At 36.6% G+C, this 19,345-nt stretch overlaps 1 protein-coding gene across 6 annotated transcripts in view; it reads right to left on the reverse strand.

Moving 5' to 3' along the window:
- Window positions 1–19,345, reverse strand: part of DENND1A (DENN domain containing 1A) — a 701,497-nt gene that overhangs the window by 78,004 nt on the left and 604,148 nt on the right. For all 6 annotated transcript variants that reach the window (XM_074293045.1, XM_074293044.1, XM_074293042.1 and 3 more), the window contains 3 exons: window positions 19,270–19,341; window positions 17,855–17,911; window positions 7,488–7,619 (listed from right to left, as the gene is read on the reverse strand). In XM_074293045.1, the coding sequence (XP_074149146.1) occupies window positions 7,488–7,619; window positions 17,855–17,911; window positions 19,270–19,341 (261 nt within the window). The remainder of the gene's footprint in view (window positions 1–7,487; window positions 7,620–17,854; window positions 17,912–19,269; window positions 19,342–19,345) is intronic.

Here is a 19,345-nt window from a genome sequence, read left to right on the forward strand (position 1 = left end):
ACCTACCACACCATTGGGCTACTTGAAGGTCTTTCTCAGACTCAACATTGTGTTCTATGTTATAACAATTTATAGTTTAATATATTGTTCAGCTCTAATATTACATACAGTTAGAGTCTGTGGTCAGCTTCAATACACTTCCTCCGCTAGTTTCAATTTATAGTAAATGTACAATAAATGGCTTGGATTTCAAAGCAATTGCTAAGTTGAACCTTGAATCTCCTTTGGTTGAGAACATTTCAAATACGGTCTACCAGGCACAGTATGAGGAAGATGTCTCTGATTTTGACTATAATATTTAGGTTTCTTCACTTCAATGAAAACAGACAAATGATATCTACAAAGATAACAAAACACATTCAGCAAACACTGAATCCTTAATCAAAGCCTCTTGAATTTTCCACTCAGCATTTGTGAAATTCCTGAATCTCATTTTTCTTCTTCTATCGGCAGTTTCTTTTCTCTCTAAATCTAAGGCTATATTTAGAGGCAAGCTCCTTTGATTGCTAAGTTGGGCTTCTTTCAGAAAACTGATGGACAGTGTTAGTGGACGATGGAAAGACCAATCATGGCCCATTAATGAAGAGTAATAATAACTTCTACTTTTTTCTCTTTACAGTCTCATGAAGCAGCAACTTCAAGAACTATTGTCTCCAGTTTACTTATGGGGGACACTGAGACTCAGTCAACATAACTTACCCATGGTCCCACTGCTAGGAAAGGCCAATCCTTTCTGTTATACCCCACTGACTCCCAAGAGAAAATGATCACCGTACACACAAAGAGGAAAAGATTTGTAGAATTAGAGTTGGAAGGGACCTTAGAAGTTATCAAGATTTAAAGCCTAAGTACCTGATTTTATAGATGAAAAAATGGAGGGCCCAGACATTTTAAGAGATCTTCCCATGATCACAGAAGCAGTAAATATCAGAGTTGGGTTTAAAGCTTGGTCTTCTGCCTATAAATCCAGAGCTCTTTTCAAATGTAACGCAATGCTTCTGTATCATTGATCTTCTGTTTGAAAATCAGTTTCTCATGTAGTAATAAAAATATGCTTAAGGGAAAATGAGACTTGAGTGTGACTCCTAGAATTACAAAGCTGTTTCTAGTAGGGAACAAAAATCTTGATTTCTGACCATAGTGGACTAGAAATTCTTCCACAAGAGGATTAATTTGCTAATTTTTTTCTCATTTGATGAAATGAGCTTTAAAGTTTTCTTTTTATAAAATGCTTTCTTCATGATAATTCTGAGAGATTATTTGTATTTATATTATTACTCCCATTTCATAGGTGAAGAAAGAGAGGCTAAATCATTTGCTTAAGGTTACACAACTAGAAAATGCTGGAGCAGAGATATGAAGACAGGTTTTCTAGCTCCAAATTTGTACTTTCTCTTCTTTGACACTCAAACCACTGAGATCCTGTAATGTTATAAGACTTCACAGAATCCCTAAATGTCAAAACTGAAGATCTTGGAATAAACATCTTAGAGCATGATGCCGGAGCTGGAAAAAATCATAGAATGCAGAACAAAAAGGACTGTACAGTGAAGAATCTTAGAATGTTAGAGGTGGCAGGAACCTCAGGATGTTTTACTGACCTCTTTTTTTTTTTTTTTCAAGTGAAGAAGGTGAACCCGGAGAAGGATCATAATTTGATCAAAGCCACACAGGGAGTTGCAGCAGGTGGGGGACTGGGACTAGACTTCTTTCCAATCCACTGGTCTCTCCACTAAACATGAATCTTTGACTTTATTTTTGAATGAAAAAAGGTTAGAAAGGGATTTTCTTGGGAGCTGGCTGAAACGGTCGCTAAATATAAGTCTAGAGACTTGGTTTGTTGCAAATAATGCCAATGTTAAGTCCATACAAAAATGATGAAACTCCTCATCCAACACGGAGTTTGCATCTGGGAAGTATTCAAACTAACTGTCATCCTAAGTCTCTGGGAACCACTGGAACCTTTGGCTTTGGCGCCAACTCCCACTGCTGGTGCGTTATTTCAATTCTGGAATTTTACACTAAATAGCTTAAAGAATATTCATTTAGTTTGGGGGGAAAAGAGGTACCTTTCAACACAAGCCCTTTGGAATCCATCAGGGTGGAAAGCAAGAGATTCATTTGTCCACAGATCAATCAGTTAAGGGAGAATGCAAAGCAGAAGGACCCTGGGGCCTTTTCCCATGATCCTCAATATGATGTTTTATTCCTGTTTTCTGCCTCCTAACAGCAGGCCTGATAATAGTAAGGATATATCCTAAGACCCGCCCACATCCTTGCTAGCATTAATCTAGACCTGATTCTGAAATCCATATTCAGAGTTTCCACAGCCAATCTTATTTGCTTATAAAGGATGGGAAGAAATTTGAAAAAAGCAAATTACTCTGCCACTAACTCTATGTACGACCTTGGATATGTAATTTCTTTTTTGGATCATCATAACTCAGAGAACATACAACACAAACTCTTAGAATTGAAAAAGAACTTTAGAATGTCTGAACAAGGACATTAGAGCTACAACAGACCTTAAAATATTGAATGGTAATCCATGAAATATGAGAGCTAAAAATGAGATTTTGGATATGATTATCTAGTTCATTAAAATGTCCAACTTTCCCCCACATTTGTTGTTTTGCTGATGCAAATTTATTCCCTTTGTTCCCAAATCTCCACCTTGCACTACTGCAAATAGTCAACCTTTAAGACCTAGCTTCAGTGCTACCACTCTCTCTGAAGCCTAGCTGAATTCCTCTAGCTCAAAGTGATCTCTCCCTCATCTGGTCATGTAATACTCTGTGCTCCTTTTATAAGACCACGTTATGTTATAATCTTTCTTTATTTGTGTCCAAGTCTCATCTCCTTCACTAGAATATAAACTCCTTGATGATTGGGCAATGTTTTATTTATCTTTGAATCCTTCCCTTCTCTGAGCATAGGGCACTCACTGCACATAACAAGAGCTTCATAAATGTTTCCTGAATGAATGAAATCACATCCTTAAAAAAAACAACAACAACAACAACAACAGTGCACACAGGAATATAATTAAAACTCTCAGGGAAACACAAGCATTTTTAGAATCACAGAATCTGAAACCTTGATGTTTCTGAGCTCTGTGGTCCTGCCTGTACTACATGGGTGCTTCAGAATAATTTACTATGATGCTGTGTATTTAAGAAATGGCTGAATAATGAAGACTGTCACAACTGTGAGCAGACTGGAGAGGGCCAGAAGCTAACGTGCAGTAGAGTAAGCCACAAAGAGTTAAAATGAAGGGGTTTAATGCCTTCCCTAGACCATCCCCCCTTTAGCTAATCTGTCATGTAATGAAGAAAAGCTCCCAGCACAGGACAGCTAGCTGCCGGCTCACTTACAGCAAACTGATTAAGAATGTTCAACCGACGGCAGACTGTAGACCTTCCCTGGTGAAAATAAATAGACTGTATGCAAATGTGTTTGTCACTTTGACAGCATGTCTCAATTAAGGCATCTCGTTGCTGTGGGTAGGCTCGGGCGCTGCAGCTGTACAGGGGAGCCCACTGCATTACTGATACTCGGGGCTTGACCCTCATCCACATGCATGCATTTTAAAAATTTCTGCCTTCCCCCAGTACACTTGCATAATGCTGGCAGACACGTGAAGCTAGTCACAGACGGGAAAAAAGACACTTTTATCCTCCCTGGTTTATAGATCTGTGAAGGCACAAACAGCTCTTATTTCAACAGTTTGGGGTAGCTTTCTAATTGTTTACTCGATCCCCCCACTTTTCTTTCTTTTCTCTTTTTTTTCTTTCCTTTTCTCTTTCCTTTTCCTTTCTTTCACTCTCTTTTCTTCTGTCCCTCCCTTCCTTTTTTCCTTCTTCTTTCTTTCCTTCTTTCCTATACACATGAGGGCACATACACACCCAGATACATGCTATCTACATTTATGTATACATAGAAACACATACACTTATTCTTGATTTCCTGCAAAAGGACATTAAAATACAGGAAAAAGACTTCTTTACATCTAACACTAGGAAAATTTTCAACTCCACTGTCATATTTTCAAAAATGCATCTGCCCAGGAGGAGTGCATGTGTGCAGAAAGAGGGACAAAGGCTACTGGGGAAAGAGCCTCCCTCCTCCACACTACCCCCTTCCCTGCCTGGGGCTGCCACCCTGGATATACTATATGGCCAAAGCTTTCATTGTTAGCAATGGTAGTGACAGTCACTCAGGTTTGTTCCAACTTTGAGCCAATGTCCAGAAGAATGGGGGTGGGGCAGGGTGAAGGGGAGGGAAGAAGGATCTTTTAAAGGTAGGAGCATATGGGGGAGTAGAAACCATGTCATTTTGAGATGATCTTGAATAATTTTTTTTTCCTGTGTGTGGTAAATGTATCTCCTTTTTAAGTTTAAAAGTAAAAATTGAACAAAACAAAAAACAAAAAAACCCTAAAGATAAAGCATGTGACTATTTCAAACAAAGAATTAGATGGATGAGAAAAATCTAATTGTGAACTTGCCACTTGAACTAATATCTATGGCAAATAAAATATTTTATTATAAGATTTTTAAGTATTTAAAGGATAAAATAAAACTGAAATGATAATATCTTAAAGGTCACTTCATTAAATAAAATAATTTAATGAATCTGCCTTCAAAATAATTTCTGTGTGGTACTATAATAGAATAAGGATTGGATTTGGAATCAGGAAACCTAAAATCAAATTCCAGCTCTAACATAGTCTATATGATTTCAGGCAAGTTCATTTAACTAATTTGACCCTCAGTCTTCTCATCTGTAAGATGGTGCTGGCCTAGATGATTTCTAAGATCTTTTCTACATTTTGATCTTACGATTAATTTATGATTATGACTTAGCAAGTTTGGCTTTAAGATTATTTCAGTTTTATTTTTGTCCTTAAGAACATTGCATTGAGAGAAAATTTCCCCCCCAAAAAACCCTTTTATATATGCTTGCTTATTATATTCAACTTTAGTAATTGATTCCCTCAAAGTAGGTCCTTCAGTGAAAGTATGTGTATGGAGATGAATACTAAGGATAAAATGGATTGTTTTGTTTATATAAAACTGAGTCACTTTTGCACAAAATCAATGTGGTTAGAATTACAATGAAAATAGTTAATTGGGAAAATACTATTTTTTTGTAGCAAATTTTCTGGATAAAGACTTGTTATCAAAAATATATTGAGAATAGATGTAGATATATAAGAACAAGAGCCATTCCACAATAGAAAAATGGTCAGAGGAAATGAATAAGGAATTTAAAAGAATAAAGAAAACAGTCACATGAAAAAATGATCCAAATCAATGATAATAACGGAAATGCAAATTAAAAAGACTCAACTCTATATCACATGCATCTGATTGGCAAAAGTTACCAAAAAAGAAAAAAGAAGGAATATCCCAAGAGGGAATTGAGAAGGAAGTACACTGTTGGTGGAACAGTGAATTGGTCTAGTCATTTTATTCCTATAAGCAAGTTAGAATTATATCCCCAAAGTTACCCTTTGACCCAGTAAAACCACTATCAGGTATATTGCCCAAATAGATGAAAGAAAGAGAGAAAAAAAATCAGTAGTACTTTTCTAGCAGGACTTTATGTTGTACCAAAGAATTATAAACAAAAAGAAGGGAGGTCATCAATTGGGTTATGATAGAACAAATTATGACACTGGAATGCAATATGATAATATTGTTCCATAATAAATGATGAAAGACACAAATGCAGAAATAGCTGGGAGAAGTTGTATGAACTGATTTGGAGTGAAGTAAGTAAAATCAATAGAACAATTCAACTTTAAAAGACTTAATAATTCTGAAGAATACAATGACCAATTATTACTCCAGAATTGTGATGATGACTCAGTTGTACATTTCACCCTTCGATAGAGAGGTTGGTAGAATGGAAGTATAGAATAAGCTACATTTTCAAGTATGGCCAGTATATGGATTTATTATTCTTGATGATACTTATTTGTCATTTGAGAGAATTGCAGTGTGGGAGTGGGGGAGGATGCAGAAAAGAGTGGTAATGATGCAAAGAAAAAGAAAGATCATTAGTGAAACATTTAAAAAATATTCCAAAAAAAGCAGAAGAAAGTTCCGAAGGGGATAAAGACAGGAAGGGCAGTTTTGATACTCTTGTATTACATTTAATATATATTGCCACAAATCTTTAAGCTACAAATAACGAAGATTTGTGGTTTTACATACAATCTTTTTTTTTGTTCTTTTCTATACATGGAAATGTTGATTTGGTCGATATTTGTCAAAATCCTAATGAAAAATTAAATTTAAAAAAGGAAGAATGTGTGTATGTGTGTGGGTGGCAATTTATTCCACTAAGAGTCATTTTTATGCACACTTAAGAAGTTATATAGCTAAAGGAAGCAAGCTAATGCTGGATAAGATAGAGTGAATATTAAAACTGCTGGAGTTCAATCCAAGATCTCTTTGATGACCATATCTGGCCTTTCTCAGACAACAGACCAGAATATCATGCTTTGTTTTGGTGTGGCCATTTATTTGTTCAACAATTTATTATGTGCCTACAGTGGTAGTCAATGAGTGGTGGTGGCTGGTTGGTAAGTATATACAAAGATCAGTTAGGTCCCAGTTCTTATTTCATGGAGCTTGGTCTAACAGAGGACAAAATACCAATATATAAATGTTAGCAACATTATGACACAGTGTTGGCTGCGGCCCATTGGGTTTGTGTCCTACTTTATCCCTCATTCTCTTTTTAAAAGGTACCCTCAGAAGACTCTGGTTTATTAATACTCCACTTTATCAAAGGAACCATTTTACATTTGTTCTGAAAAGAATTTCAAAGACAGAACACCTAATTCAATCAAAGAAATGATGAAGAACAGACAATATTTGTTCTTTGTACAAAAGCATGATCATAGCAAGAAACTGACAAAGTTTTTATGTTTTAGTACCATGTTTAACTTAGGAAAGACATTTAACAATGGACAGTTTCCCAACACTTATAACAGACAAAAATATTTTTTGATTGCCTGCTTTAGAACATGGGTGTTTACCCTATAGAGAATAACTTCTGATATGGATTTCCTGGGAGTATATTAATAAAGAACAACTAAATTGATTTTCTTAAAGCCAAGGTTTGCTGTCTTTTACTTGGGGATACAGACAAGGAGCCTGATATGCTAAAAGGTTCTAATGAGCTGGTTCTCTCTCAGGTAGTGAGAGCAAGAGCTGTTGGATTTAATGAGTTTATATAAACGTCAAAAGGGTTGATTGCTATGGCCATGATGCTTTGCTTCCAAATTCTAGGAATTTAGCAAGATTGTGGAACAGAAAAATATTTCTGAATACTGAAAGTCGAGAGGAGCTTTCACTAGAGAAAACTATCATGAAAAATAAATTCTGAAAATTAAGCTAAATTGTTGACTGATCAGCTAATATTTCTGAAAAATCCATTTTGGAAGAATAGTACAATAAAGACTCTCTCCATACCTGCCCAAAGTGCACGGTGATGGGCCTCCTGTCTTCTCGGAGTTTGGAATCCTTTGTTTCAGTCAGTGGTGAAGGAGCAGCTTTTGGCAAGGGATCTTCTGTGGCTGGGTTACAACCATTTTCAGCAATATCCTGTGAGATAGAAAAAAATCAGTCATTCTACATTTATATATAATAGATTAAATACATAAAATGCAAGAAGGAAGATAGGAGGCTTCATGCTAAGTGGGGAACTCTACTCAGAATCAGGAAACTTGGATTTTCTCAGTTCTGTCACTAAGGGTGTTGGACAAGTCATTTCGTCTCTTTGAATCTTCTTGAATTCTCCATTAATAAAGTGAGGGAGTTGTCCTGGATGATCTCTAATATCTCTTTAAATTCTGATAATCTGTATTCCCGTGAATTCAACTGTCTTATGTGGTATGTTATTTGATATTTGAAGGCTCCTTCCAACTATTTTTATTTTATATTATATTTATTAATATATATGTATCTTCTCCCCAGCCGGCAGCTCAGCATTGAGCCTTTCTTATAGCAAGTATTCAATAACCATTTATTGAGTTGAATTGCAACATTTCTTTGGAAATAAAAACTGCTGAATTGAAAACTTAAACTTTATGCACCTCTGCAGTAATGACAACGAGAGAATAACATATAGTTTTGCAAGGGTGACTGAAGTTTTGCTACTAAAAGACCCTGTTTTGATCAGATGACCCCTTACATGGCCCCTCAAGTTTAAATCTTGGTAAGGTACAATAATGAGACATGTAAGCTGATAGCCAATTAGAAATGGGATTTTTGGACACAGGCTGACCTGAAGCACTTGGGTCAAATAAAACAAAGAGGTGGATGGATTCTGTCTGCCCCAGAGAACAAGAAGACTTTTTTTTAGAACCAGATGGTGACATGAAATGCTTCGTAAGAAGGAATAGAGGAATGAGAATTTGTGTGTATGAAGTACTTATGTGTACATGTAATGGCAATAGGAGGATAAGCAAAAGAAGCAATGTAATTAGTTACAATGGTCTAGAAAAAGTAATTTTTCTGAATGAAGAAAGTGAAATTTTAAAGTAAAAAAATCAATAAAAATATCTCATATGTACAGGATAACAAATTCTTGAAAAGAGAAATATATAAAAATATGGGTGGCCACAAAGTTGTAGAATACCAAAAACAGGAGGAGTAAAAGAAAGGGAATAAGTATTTATATGGCATCAGTGCTAAGCACTTTAAAAAATTATCTTCTTTGATCCTTACTTTGTGAAGAAGATACTATTATTAATATTTTATAGCTGAAGAAACTGAAGCAAAGCTATTGTCTGAAGCTGAATTTGATGCTTCTGGTTCTGGGCCAACACTCTATCTACTACCTACTAGCTGCCTCACTATCATCAGGGACTTGAGAATGCAAAATGTAAGAACATAGAACATGGAATGGCAGAGCTGAAGGAAACAAAGAATATGGTCACAGGAGTGGTCTTTCAGCTCTAACATCCCATAACAAACATTTCATATTTTAGGGTCCTTTTTATGTCTAATGCCCACAGGATCATACTTTTCATTTCTAAGATTTTTTTTCTAGTAATTTTATCTATGACTTAATTTTGGAAAAGTTGCCAATAGCTAATAGACCTTGAATAGAGATATTTCTGATCCCAAAAATCTCTCTCTCTAGATGGATCTCTCACTAGATGATCTCTTCTAGCACCAATATCCTATGTTTTAATGTCTTATCCACTTCTAACATTCTATGTTCTAATGTAATATTCTAAGGTGTTTTTTTTTCTAGCTGACATTTTATATTCTATGTTCTAACAGTGAATGTTCTAAGGTCCCTTCCAGGTCTAATTAAGGCGTAATATATACCAAGAATGAGCAGAATCTCTGGAGGTATGAAGCCCAAAACAAACATTCTCTATTTTATGTACTAAGGTTATTTATAATTCCAAAGTTCTGTCATATACTCTCTGTATGAGGTCCTGTGCTAGAATAAGTGGGTGACACAAAGATAATGAGAGTCCTTACCCCCAGTTGAGCTGACAATTCAGTAGAACTGATAAGTACATAATACAGCTCTAATGCAACACTTTCTATTGTCTCTCATGGGTCTCATTAGTTTTCCTGAATTCAACTACAATTTCTATGCAGATAGCTTCCAAGCCTATGTCCTATTTTGAGTTCCAGACCTACATTTGCCTACTAGATATCAAAGTCTGGATGTCCAACAGACACTTCAAACTCAATATGTTTCTGGCTTTCCCCTAAAACCACTGTAATATTTTTTTCCAGGGAAGGCAGCACTTCGTAGTAATCAGATAGGTAACCACAGACAACAACTTGGTCCTTCACTCTTTATTCACTGTACAGAGAATTAATTAGCAGGTCTCTTTGATCCTATCTCCTTAATATCTCTTTTACCCGCCATCTTCTTCCCATTCATACATATCCAAATTTTAGTTTAGTCAGTCATTCATTAAGTGATGACTACAATACAAACACTGGACTAAGCACTAAGGGTATGAAGAAAGACAAAAAAATACCATTCCTACCCTCAAGGAGTTCATACTCTATTAGGAGAGATATTATGTAAATAAGTGCATAAGAGTAGATAGGAAGCAATTTCAGAGAGAAGACATCAGCAGGGGTGGGCAGTAGGAGACACAAAGAGAATCAAGAGAGGGTGTCCTGCATGTATACATATATTGTATTTAACATATATTGGTCTACCTGCCATCTGGAGGACAGGGTGGGGGGAAAGAGGAGAAAAATTGGAACAAATGGTTTTGCAATTGTCAATGCTGAAAAATTACCCATACATATTTATAACTTGTAAATAAAAAGCTATAATAAAAAGTTATGTGTGTGTGTGTGTGTGTGTGTGTGTCCTGGAAGCAGAAGTGTGATTTGATTTAGGTCTTGAAGGAAGCCAGGGTAGTTAAAAGGTAGAGGTGAGGAGGGAGAAAATTCCAGGTATACAGTTGGGTTAGAAAATGGTACATGTGAGAAACAGTAAGTAAGATAGTGTATTTGGATTGTAGAGTGGGTAGAGTAAGAAAGACTAAGAAACCTGGAGAAGTAGGAAGGGCTAAGGTGTGAAAGGCTTACAATGTCAAACAGAAGCTTTTGTATTTGATCCTAGAAATAACTGAGAACCACTGGAGGTAGGGGTTTGAGATTACTAGACCTACACCTTAGAAAAATCACTTTGATAGCCAGATGGAGGATTGGTTGAGACTAGAGACAGAGAGACCAGTTAGGAGGTTATTGTCCAGGTGAGAGAGGATGAGGGCATGTACAAGGTGGTAGCTGCATGAATGGAGAGAGGGGTCAAATAAGAGAGTTGTTGTGAAGACTGAAATGACAAGATCCGATTACAGAATGAACACAGCAGATAAAAGGGTAAGTGGGTGAGCATGGAAGACTGGGACAATGGTAATGTTCTCAACAGTAAGAGGAATAACAGCCCTTCTTGCTGGGGTTATTCTCTCCTAAATGGCCTCCCTACCTCTTTTTCTTCCCCTTCAAAATCTATTTTCTACACAGCTGCCAAATAGATATTCTTAAAGCACAGTTCTGACTATGTCACTTCTTTGATCAAGATATTTGTTCTATGATGCTAAAGTACAAATTTATGTTTGTCATTTAAAACCCTTTGTCATCATGTCCAAGCTCATTTTTCCAGGTTGAATTTCCATTACTCTTCATCATTTATTCTATGTTCTGGTCATGTAATGGCCTTCTTTTTATTCCATCTCCCATGTCTGCCTCAGCACAGGTTGCTCCTTATGCCTATAATTCTCTTTTCTCACCACTATCTCTTGGAATCCATAACTATTCAAAGCTCAGTTACAGTGTCACTTCCAAAAGATCATTCCTGTTTCCTCCAGTTGTTAGTATCTACCAATCATCTTTTATTTATTTTATATACTATATTGACTTATATGTGAACATATTGTATATCTCTAGTAGAATTTAAACTCCATGAGGAAAGGAGTTGTCTCATTTTGTATTTGTATTCTCAATATCTACTATAGCAGCTGGTACATAGTAGGCATTTAATTGGGAAAAATTCCTGTGTGTGAGATTTCGCATTACTCACACCTGAGTGCTGGAGTCAGGGGTCAAAGAGAAAATATTTTTTGGTCCTATGTTTGTTATCTATAATGCAAGAGAAAGCTTCATAATCCAGAGAAGTAAGGGAACCCCTTCAACGTTTCTGACCCAGATTTCTCAGAGGTGGTTTCAATACTTTCACTCTCTCGCCTGCATTCAGAGGGACCCTTTCTTTTGCTAGCCTAACACATCTACAACCAAGGTGCTTGAAGAGAAGAAATGCAAATTAGGAAATGAATATTGATATCCCCAATTGAGAGCAATGTTGGAATTTCCTTGATTGAGCCAGAGCAAGATTTTTAATGCATTTGGAGAAGAGGAACTGACAGCTGTGTGACAAGGTGTGAATATGGCTGTTCTATACAGTACATACCTACAGTTTTTATACACACACACAAAATGTGGACTCTCCCACAGAACCAAAGATCAGTATCTGATCTCACTCATTTCCAGCATACAAGGACAAAGTCAAGGACTAGAAACCAAAATCTTTTTGCTAATGGCAATAGTGAATTTGCTTCCATGACGCTAAAGGTATCAAGGAAATTCACAATCTTCTGGTGCTTTCCAGGCAAAAACATTAGCACAGACATACTACACAAATTATGACTTCACATTAATTTTTTCAAAGCCTTGCTCAGCTGTGAAGATGCTGCTAGTTAGTATTATTTTAAAGATGATGTGACTGAGGCACCAAGAGAGAAAGTGATTTGTATAATAAGATCTTAGAGCTAGTAAGGGGTGGAATAGGGACTTTTAGCTAGTTTTTCCAAACCCTAATTTCATGCTTTCTCTTAAATCACAAGACCAGGTAATAGTAGATCCTAGTGTTGCCCAATCATTTTTTATTTATTTTGAATGTATTATATATTTACTTATCTGTTAATTTAGTATATATCTGTAGCAGAATGTGAACTCCATGAGGATAGGAAGTATCTAGATCATAGGTTTTAGAATAATTGTGTCATAATGTAAAAAGCCCTGGACTTGGGTGTTAGGAGATGGGGTTTTGTATTTTGACTTTGAAATTTGTTTTGTTACCTTGGGAATGTCATAGTTTCTTTGGATATGAAATTTTCTCATCCGTCAAAAGGAGAGGGTATCTCACAGAGCTGGCATAAAGGGAAGGGTTTTATAACTATAATAGTACCACTGAACTATGCAATAATGATTATAAGAAACAGAAAGGAAAGTCAAAATCATCTAGCCTAATCCCCTATATTTTATACTTAAGGAAATGAGACCAGAGAGGGGAATGACTGGCCAAACTCACATATATAATAAATAGCAGAGCTGAGATGAGATCTTGTGATTCTAAATTCAGTACTCTTTCCCTTGGAAAATTCATATTGGTAAAAAAAAACCTGAGAAACATGAACACTGTGAAAACCTTTGATCAGAGTTCATCTCTTCCTTAACATGGTATGCAGAAAATGGAGTCAGAGGACCTGGATATGAATACCATTTTCCCAACTTACTCCCTGTGTGTTCTTGGGCAAGTTGTTCAGTTTGTTCACCTACAAAATGAGAGGGTTGGACCAGATGACCTCTGAGATTCCTCCTACCTCTAAATCTATGCTCTTTTTAGCCACATGGCCAGGCGGTGGCAGAATGGGGCCTTGAACCCTCGTCACTGGATTCAGGATCCAAATCTCAATTGATATGCCTGGCTTGCACTTTAGAAAGAGGGCTATTATGTTGAAACTTTCAAAAGGGCTGTGATCTGTGCTCATTAAACTGAATTATGTCAATTTTACCAGACTGAAAAAAAAAAATTCTATCTCAAGAATTACACTCCAGGCTAGAAAGGATGTCTAATGTGAACCTATTTTAATAGCCCTCTGTAGGGGAGGGGCAACATTTGTGGGGACCAGCAATACATTAAAAATGGGGCACCAAAAGGGCAGTGACACTAGATACCTCACAGGAGCTCTGCACATAGGGAATAGATATGGTTTTAATCTGCAAGCCCAGGTACTCAGTGCTATATAAGGTTAGGCGATGATTCAGAGGTGCTGAATTCTCCCTCCTGAAAGTCGAGGAAAGTATTTCAGACATTTTTTTCTTAATTCTGTGCAGTTAGCCTTCAAAGGAGGCCAAGTAACAGAAGGACTCAAGCATCTTGCTACGCTGATGGAGAGAAATAAGTCACCCATCCTTATTATTAGTTTGGGGTTGAAGTACAGGAGGTGTGAAATAAAGCCACGCCACAGTGTCTGTTAACAATTATTTGCTATCAGTCACAGGGATCCTCTGAAAACTTCCATTTCAGTTGCTTTGAAATACAGACAGAAATTGGGCCTCCATTCAATCTCCACTATCCTATTAAAGACGGACCTTCCATACACCATGATGACCTCTCAATAGGTCAGCCCTGCATTTCACATTTGCAATTCAAACCCAAGGCTGGAGCCCGGGAAGGGCAAACTGGGCTCTTGATTATATTGAAGAGGTCATCATTGCTATGCAGAGTGGCAGGAGGCAGATCTCCAGCTTGGTGCATCTTAAAATTATAACATTGTCTGGATTCGTATCACTGTTCAGAACTGCATCATTACACTGATCACAATGGTGCTACTGTTTGGATACTGTAGCACTGTTTAGAGATATATTTCTATTAAAATATTGTTGTTCACAATGGTTTACTTATTTGAAATTGTACCTCAATTCAGAATATCTTGAATATCACTGTTAAGAATTGTTCTGAACAATAGCTAGAAACTGCTTTAATTCTATGACGAAATCTGAACAGGGGATATTTGGATTCCTGGGTGCCACATGGATGTGTTGCCATACAAAAGGGAAAAAGAAAGGCAAGAAAATATTTTCAGCTGCAGTGAATAAGGTCAGCCAGAGCAAAGCCTTAAATTGGCCCTGGAAAGAGAGTAGAAAAACACTGCAGAAGATCCAAATTCCGTACCCAACGAACAATGCTGGAGTTTCAATTACAAAACAGCTCTGCTACTAAAAACTGCAAAATATCAAGTCTGCAAAAATCTGTAAAAGCAAGGGAGGGGAAGTGAAAATTGAAAAAGGTACACTAATGGATCTGTCAACAGTCCAAGAGTGACAAGACACATTTCTATAAAATGTCCGATGGTTAGTGAAACAGGTTTCACCATCTATAGTGCCTGAAATGTACTGACACTCTCTCTAGAACATTATCTCCCCAAACGAATCTTGAAATAACTTGGAGGGGGGTGTGGAGGAGAAAAAGAAATGGAGTGGGGCCCTACTCAAAGGACTGTTTGCAATGGTTTGGGAGCGGTGGATTTTTAAAAGGGAGATCAAGCTATTTTTAAAACAAGCTATTTTTCCCCCTTTCTTCAACAACAAAAAAGCTCTATAAGCAAAACTGGCTATTAGTAAGAATGGAGGATATATAAGGTCTTCTTGTACATTTAGGAATAGCTAGAAGAGTTTTATTGTCTTTTTTTTTTTTTTTTTTAGTAGAATGGCCAATTGGAATTTCCTTCGGTTTTTCACAGTTGTTCTTTGCATAAGAAAAATATCCTGGGGAGAGCAACATATCTTTAATGATTTGAGGTAATAATATAATAGTATAATGCCAGTTGCAGTCAAAGAGCTGGTGAGGAGAAGAAAATTGCTAGAAGTAAGAAATTTACCCTTGTTTTATATCTGTGATCAAATTCAATTGTCAGTGACCAAGATGGAGGGAGGAAAGACTGATTAACAATAAAAGGCAAATGTTGTATTCCATTTCCCCCCCCAGTAATGCCCCCACCCCCATTTCTAACATAGAGTTTTAGGCTATGCTTAAGGGTCTCTGAATTTCCATCCCTGGCTTCTAAATTTAAAGACTACAAATCTGGCTGCTAAAAATTCATCTTCAATTAAAGCAAAGATCATAAACTTTCAAGTCAGAAAGAGGTGACCTTCCAATTAAAAGAAAGGAATCAATTTATTTGATTGTTTCAAGGTAATTAGAGTCCTTTTTGACTTAAAACTTTAAACTGGTTTCCATCTAAAACAACTGAGGTCCTAAATAAAATTGAAGCCTGATGTGGAGAATGATTGAATGAAGCTCATTCCATGCATGTGCTATGTAACAGTAAAACTGTTCACATTTCTCTAGCATTTTACAATACTGTCATGTGCATTTTCTCATTTAAAATTCTTGAAAATTTCTTATTTAAGTCTTATGAAACCCCAGGAGATCCACAGCATTTTATCTCCATTTTGCAGATTAGGAAACTGAGGTTTAGAAAATAGAAGTTTTCTCAAGATTACAGAGTAAAACTTGTATTTTGCCTCTAACGCCAGTGTTTTATGATATCATGTCTGGCTTCTAATTAACTGGATTAAACAGAAGTTTTCAAAACAAAACCTGTTCAAGTGTTCTGATACTCAATAGTAAGAACACAGGACTTGCTTTGGAATGGGGTAAAGGCATTGTCGGATTCAAAAAGTCAACATACTTCTTTAACCTTAAAATTACTTATATGAATATGCTTTCCAAATCAGATAGGATAAGGTTATTAAATGACATGATAAAATCAATACTGAGTTAATACTGTATCTTTCCTTCATATTATAATTAGACAAATATTTTGGGCCATATCATTCCTCTGCTCAAAAATCTTCAGTGGCTCCCTATTGTTCTCAAAATAAGGTTCACACTCCTTTGCCTGGAATTCAAGGTAATCTACAATCTGGTAGTAAACTTTTCCAGGCATATCCTACATCCTCTACACAACAAGATCTCTCTGCCTTCCAAGCATATCCTGCATATTCTTGCTTCCACACCTTTGCTTAAACTGTTCTTTATGCCTGAAATGTCTTTCCTTCTCTTCCTCTACTGAATTCCTACCCGTTTTTTAAAGATGAACCTCCTCTTTAGAGACCACCTCCTTCAGGAAGATTTCCCTGATTCTTTGTTAGTGACTATGCTCCTTACACTTCAAATAGCATCTCATTCTTCTCTGAAGTACCAACATAGTATTTTGTACTAGCCCTGTGTTAAATCTTCACTCATTGCAAGACTGTGAGCTCCTCAAAAGCAGTGACCATATCTTATCTCAACTTTGTTTCTTTCCTAATGTTTCCCATAATATCCTGCACATTAGACACATAAAAAAATGACAATAATTGCTAATATTTATAAAGTAATTTAAGGTTTACATATGTTGCCTCATTTGATCCTAACAATAATCCTAGGGCATAGATGCTATTATTCCCATTTTTGCATGAAGAAATTTGAGCTGCTGGGTTGACTGTCCAAGGTCACACAGAGAGGAAATACCTAGATGAAGATTTGAACTTAGGTCTTTCTGAGGCCAAGTCTAGCACTCTAACTAAGTTATTACCCAGATGCCAATAACTTTTTTTTTTTTTTTTTTTTTGAGTAAAGTTTGTGGAATCGAATTAAAGTAATTTTAAAGCATCCTTTGCATGCATGTTCATACTATCAAGTGTAAGAGATGAAGTAGATGGGTTCTTTCCTGTTAGGATACACTGAGCTCTAATAAGTGCCATTTAGATACTGCAGAGATCTGGTACATCTCATGGCTCAGGGGACTGAGGCACCAAATCAGGAAGGCTAGATCCAGGGCACTGAGTGGTGTAATAAAAAGAGCTACGAGTAAAATCTAGGTTTACTAGTCTAGTATTTCATTGTTACCATGCTATGCTTTTATTTTTACTGGGAAAAAAGGCACTCACAGTCTCTTCTTTTTGTCTTCTCTCTCACTCCTCTTAATGACAACATGAAAGCAAGGTCCTCTACCTTAATCCACCATAGATGGGCCATTCTGGGAACAAATTGAAGTAGGTATCCCAAACTCACCATGTATTTTTCTGGATATTAAATGTATTAATAATATCTATACTCTGAATACCCGTGTTACTTTGCCCAAGGGGGGCACTGGGAGAGTGTCCAGGTAGGCACCTGGACTCCAGAAAACATAGTTACTGTAGGTAAGAGAAGCCAATTTTCACAGACCCCTGCCCTTTGTTACCTAGACACCATGGAGTAGGCCAGGGACAGACTGACAGCAGGAACTCTGAACTTCCTTGCCTTTGTAGGCTTAAGCCAAAGTCTTAATGTTATTTGAAGACAGTTTTTTGTCTGTGAATATTTATAACAGTGTGAAAAATCCGGGACAGCTGGTAATGCATTTTGAAGTGTGCTAACAACACTGTATCAAACAGCTTTCTATTGATCACATAATGCTTTTTGTGGCTAAGCATTTCATACGCAGGGCTTATACATTTTGAATAAGAACTTCAAGTACCTTTTGCTTCAAGCGGTTTTTCACCTCTTTTATTCCCAGTTTTGCATGATCTTTTGCCTGCATGAAAAATTAATTTAAGTTAAAAATCCCTTTCTGTTTCCAGCAGCGACTGCTTGATTTTGGTCCACCGTGAACCACCTTCTCTGATTACTAGGAACAGGGGAAGGAAAAAATGGAATGATCAGGTGAAAACATAATGGTTAGAAAAACAAATACAGAGCTCAAAGGTTAAGGGGAAAAAAATCCCTTACAGATACTGTAAAGATTTTGCTTTCTGTGGTTCAATGGCACAAAAACACATCCCCCAATTCCAAATAATAATCCCACCCTCTCTTCCCCCTCTACCAAAGCTCAGCTTCTTTTGCTCTAATTATTTATCTCAGTTGTACAGGGATAGCTCCCTGTAACAGGGAACCAACCGACAGGATTTTGCAGGACTGGAATACCAGTGAAATTTCACAATGTTAGGGCTGAAAACCCCAGTCTCTCATTGATGGCAGGTTGGAGCAGATACCTCAACCACTATCATCAGGTTGGTTTCCAGAAATTTTTATCTACAGATATAATTTATATCCCCAGGTTTTTTGCCTTCATGTCATTTTTTAGCTTGGTATGGTTAAACTTGGCAATCATGACTCACCTTAGAAATCACCACAATTTCAGTCATTCACTAGTCACTAAAAGGATGAATGAAATTAGGTGGGCATCAGTTACCCAAGCAAGAGAGAGCAACTGCCAGGGGAAATGTTTGAGGCTGATAAGAAATGTGAAGATTATGAATCTGGGGGAGTCTCCTATTTTCCATCAGGCTGAGAGATAACTGGACTCTGAAACAACACTGTTTCTACAAGCTTATAATAAGCTAGAAAGTGAAAAGGAATATAATAGGCTAGATCTCACAATTAGCAGCCTTCAATCCCTTGTAAAATAGACTTTTCATTTTGAAAAAAACAAAACAAAAAATTAGAGGTGGAAAAAAGGTTTATTAGGATCTGGCCTCTTTTTTCTTTGCCCATGTGGGCTCTGAAATGAAATATAGGCAGATATTCCACAATATTTCTCAAAATTATTAATTGGTTGCACTGATAATATAGCCAGTGTTATCTAAAATCCAAAAGGTTCCCTCTTTTTTCATTCATCCTTTATAAGATTATGTCTTAAATTAAACATAGGTATTCCTTCTTTGAAAAAAATAAACATGCAAAAAACCCCAACCCCAAATGGCAAAAGGTTGCTTATGAAAAAATAATGCTTCATATTTCCAAATGGTCTTGATTCTTCAGGAATTAGTATATCAGGTCTGAGAAGTCTCTTTTGCAATTAAGGATCATGTATTTATTTAAATACCATCACTTAGAAGGCCCCCCAAAGTCAATAGAAGTTTGGTTTTTTCCATGTCCCACAGCAGTACTCACAAACTTGTAGACAGTCCTCATAGCAGGGTTAGCCTTGGTTTTGACGGTATTCAAAATTGCTCCACTTCCTTTCTAT

Source organism: Sminthopsis crassicaudata, chromosome 2 (genome assembly GCF_048593235.1).
Source record: "Sminthopsis crassicaudata isolate SCR6 chromosome 2, ASM4859323v1, whole genome shotgun sequence".
Taxonomy (NCBI): domain Eukaryota; kingdom Metazoa; phylum Chordata; class Mammalia; order Dasyuromorphia; family Dasyuridae; genus Sminthopsis; species Sminthopsis crassicaudata.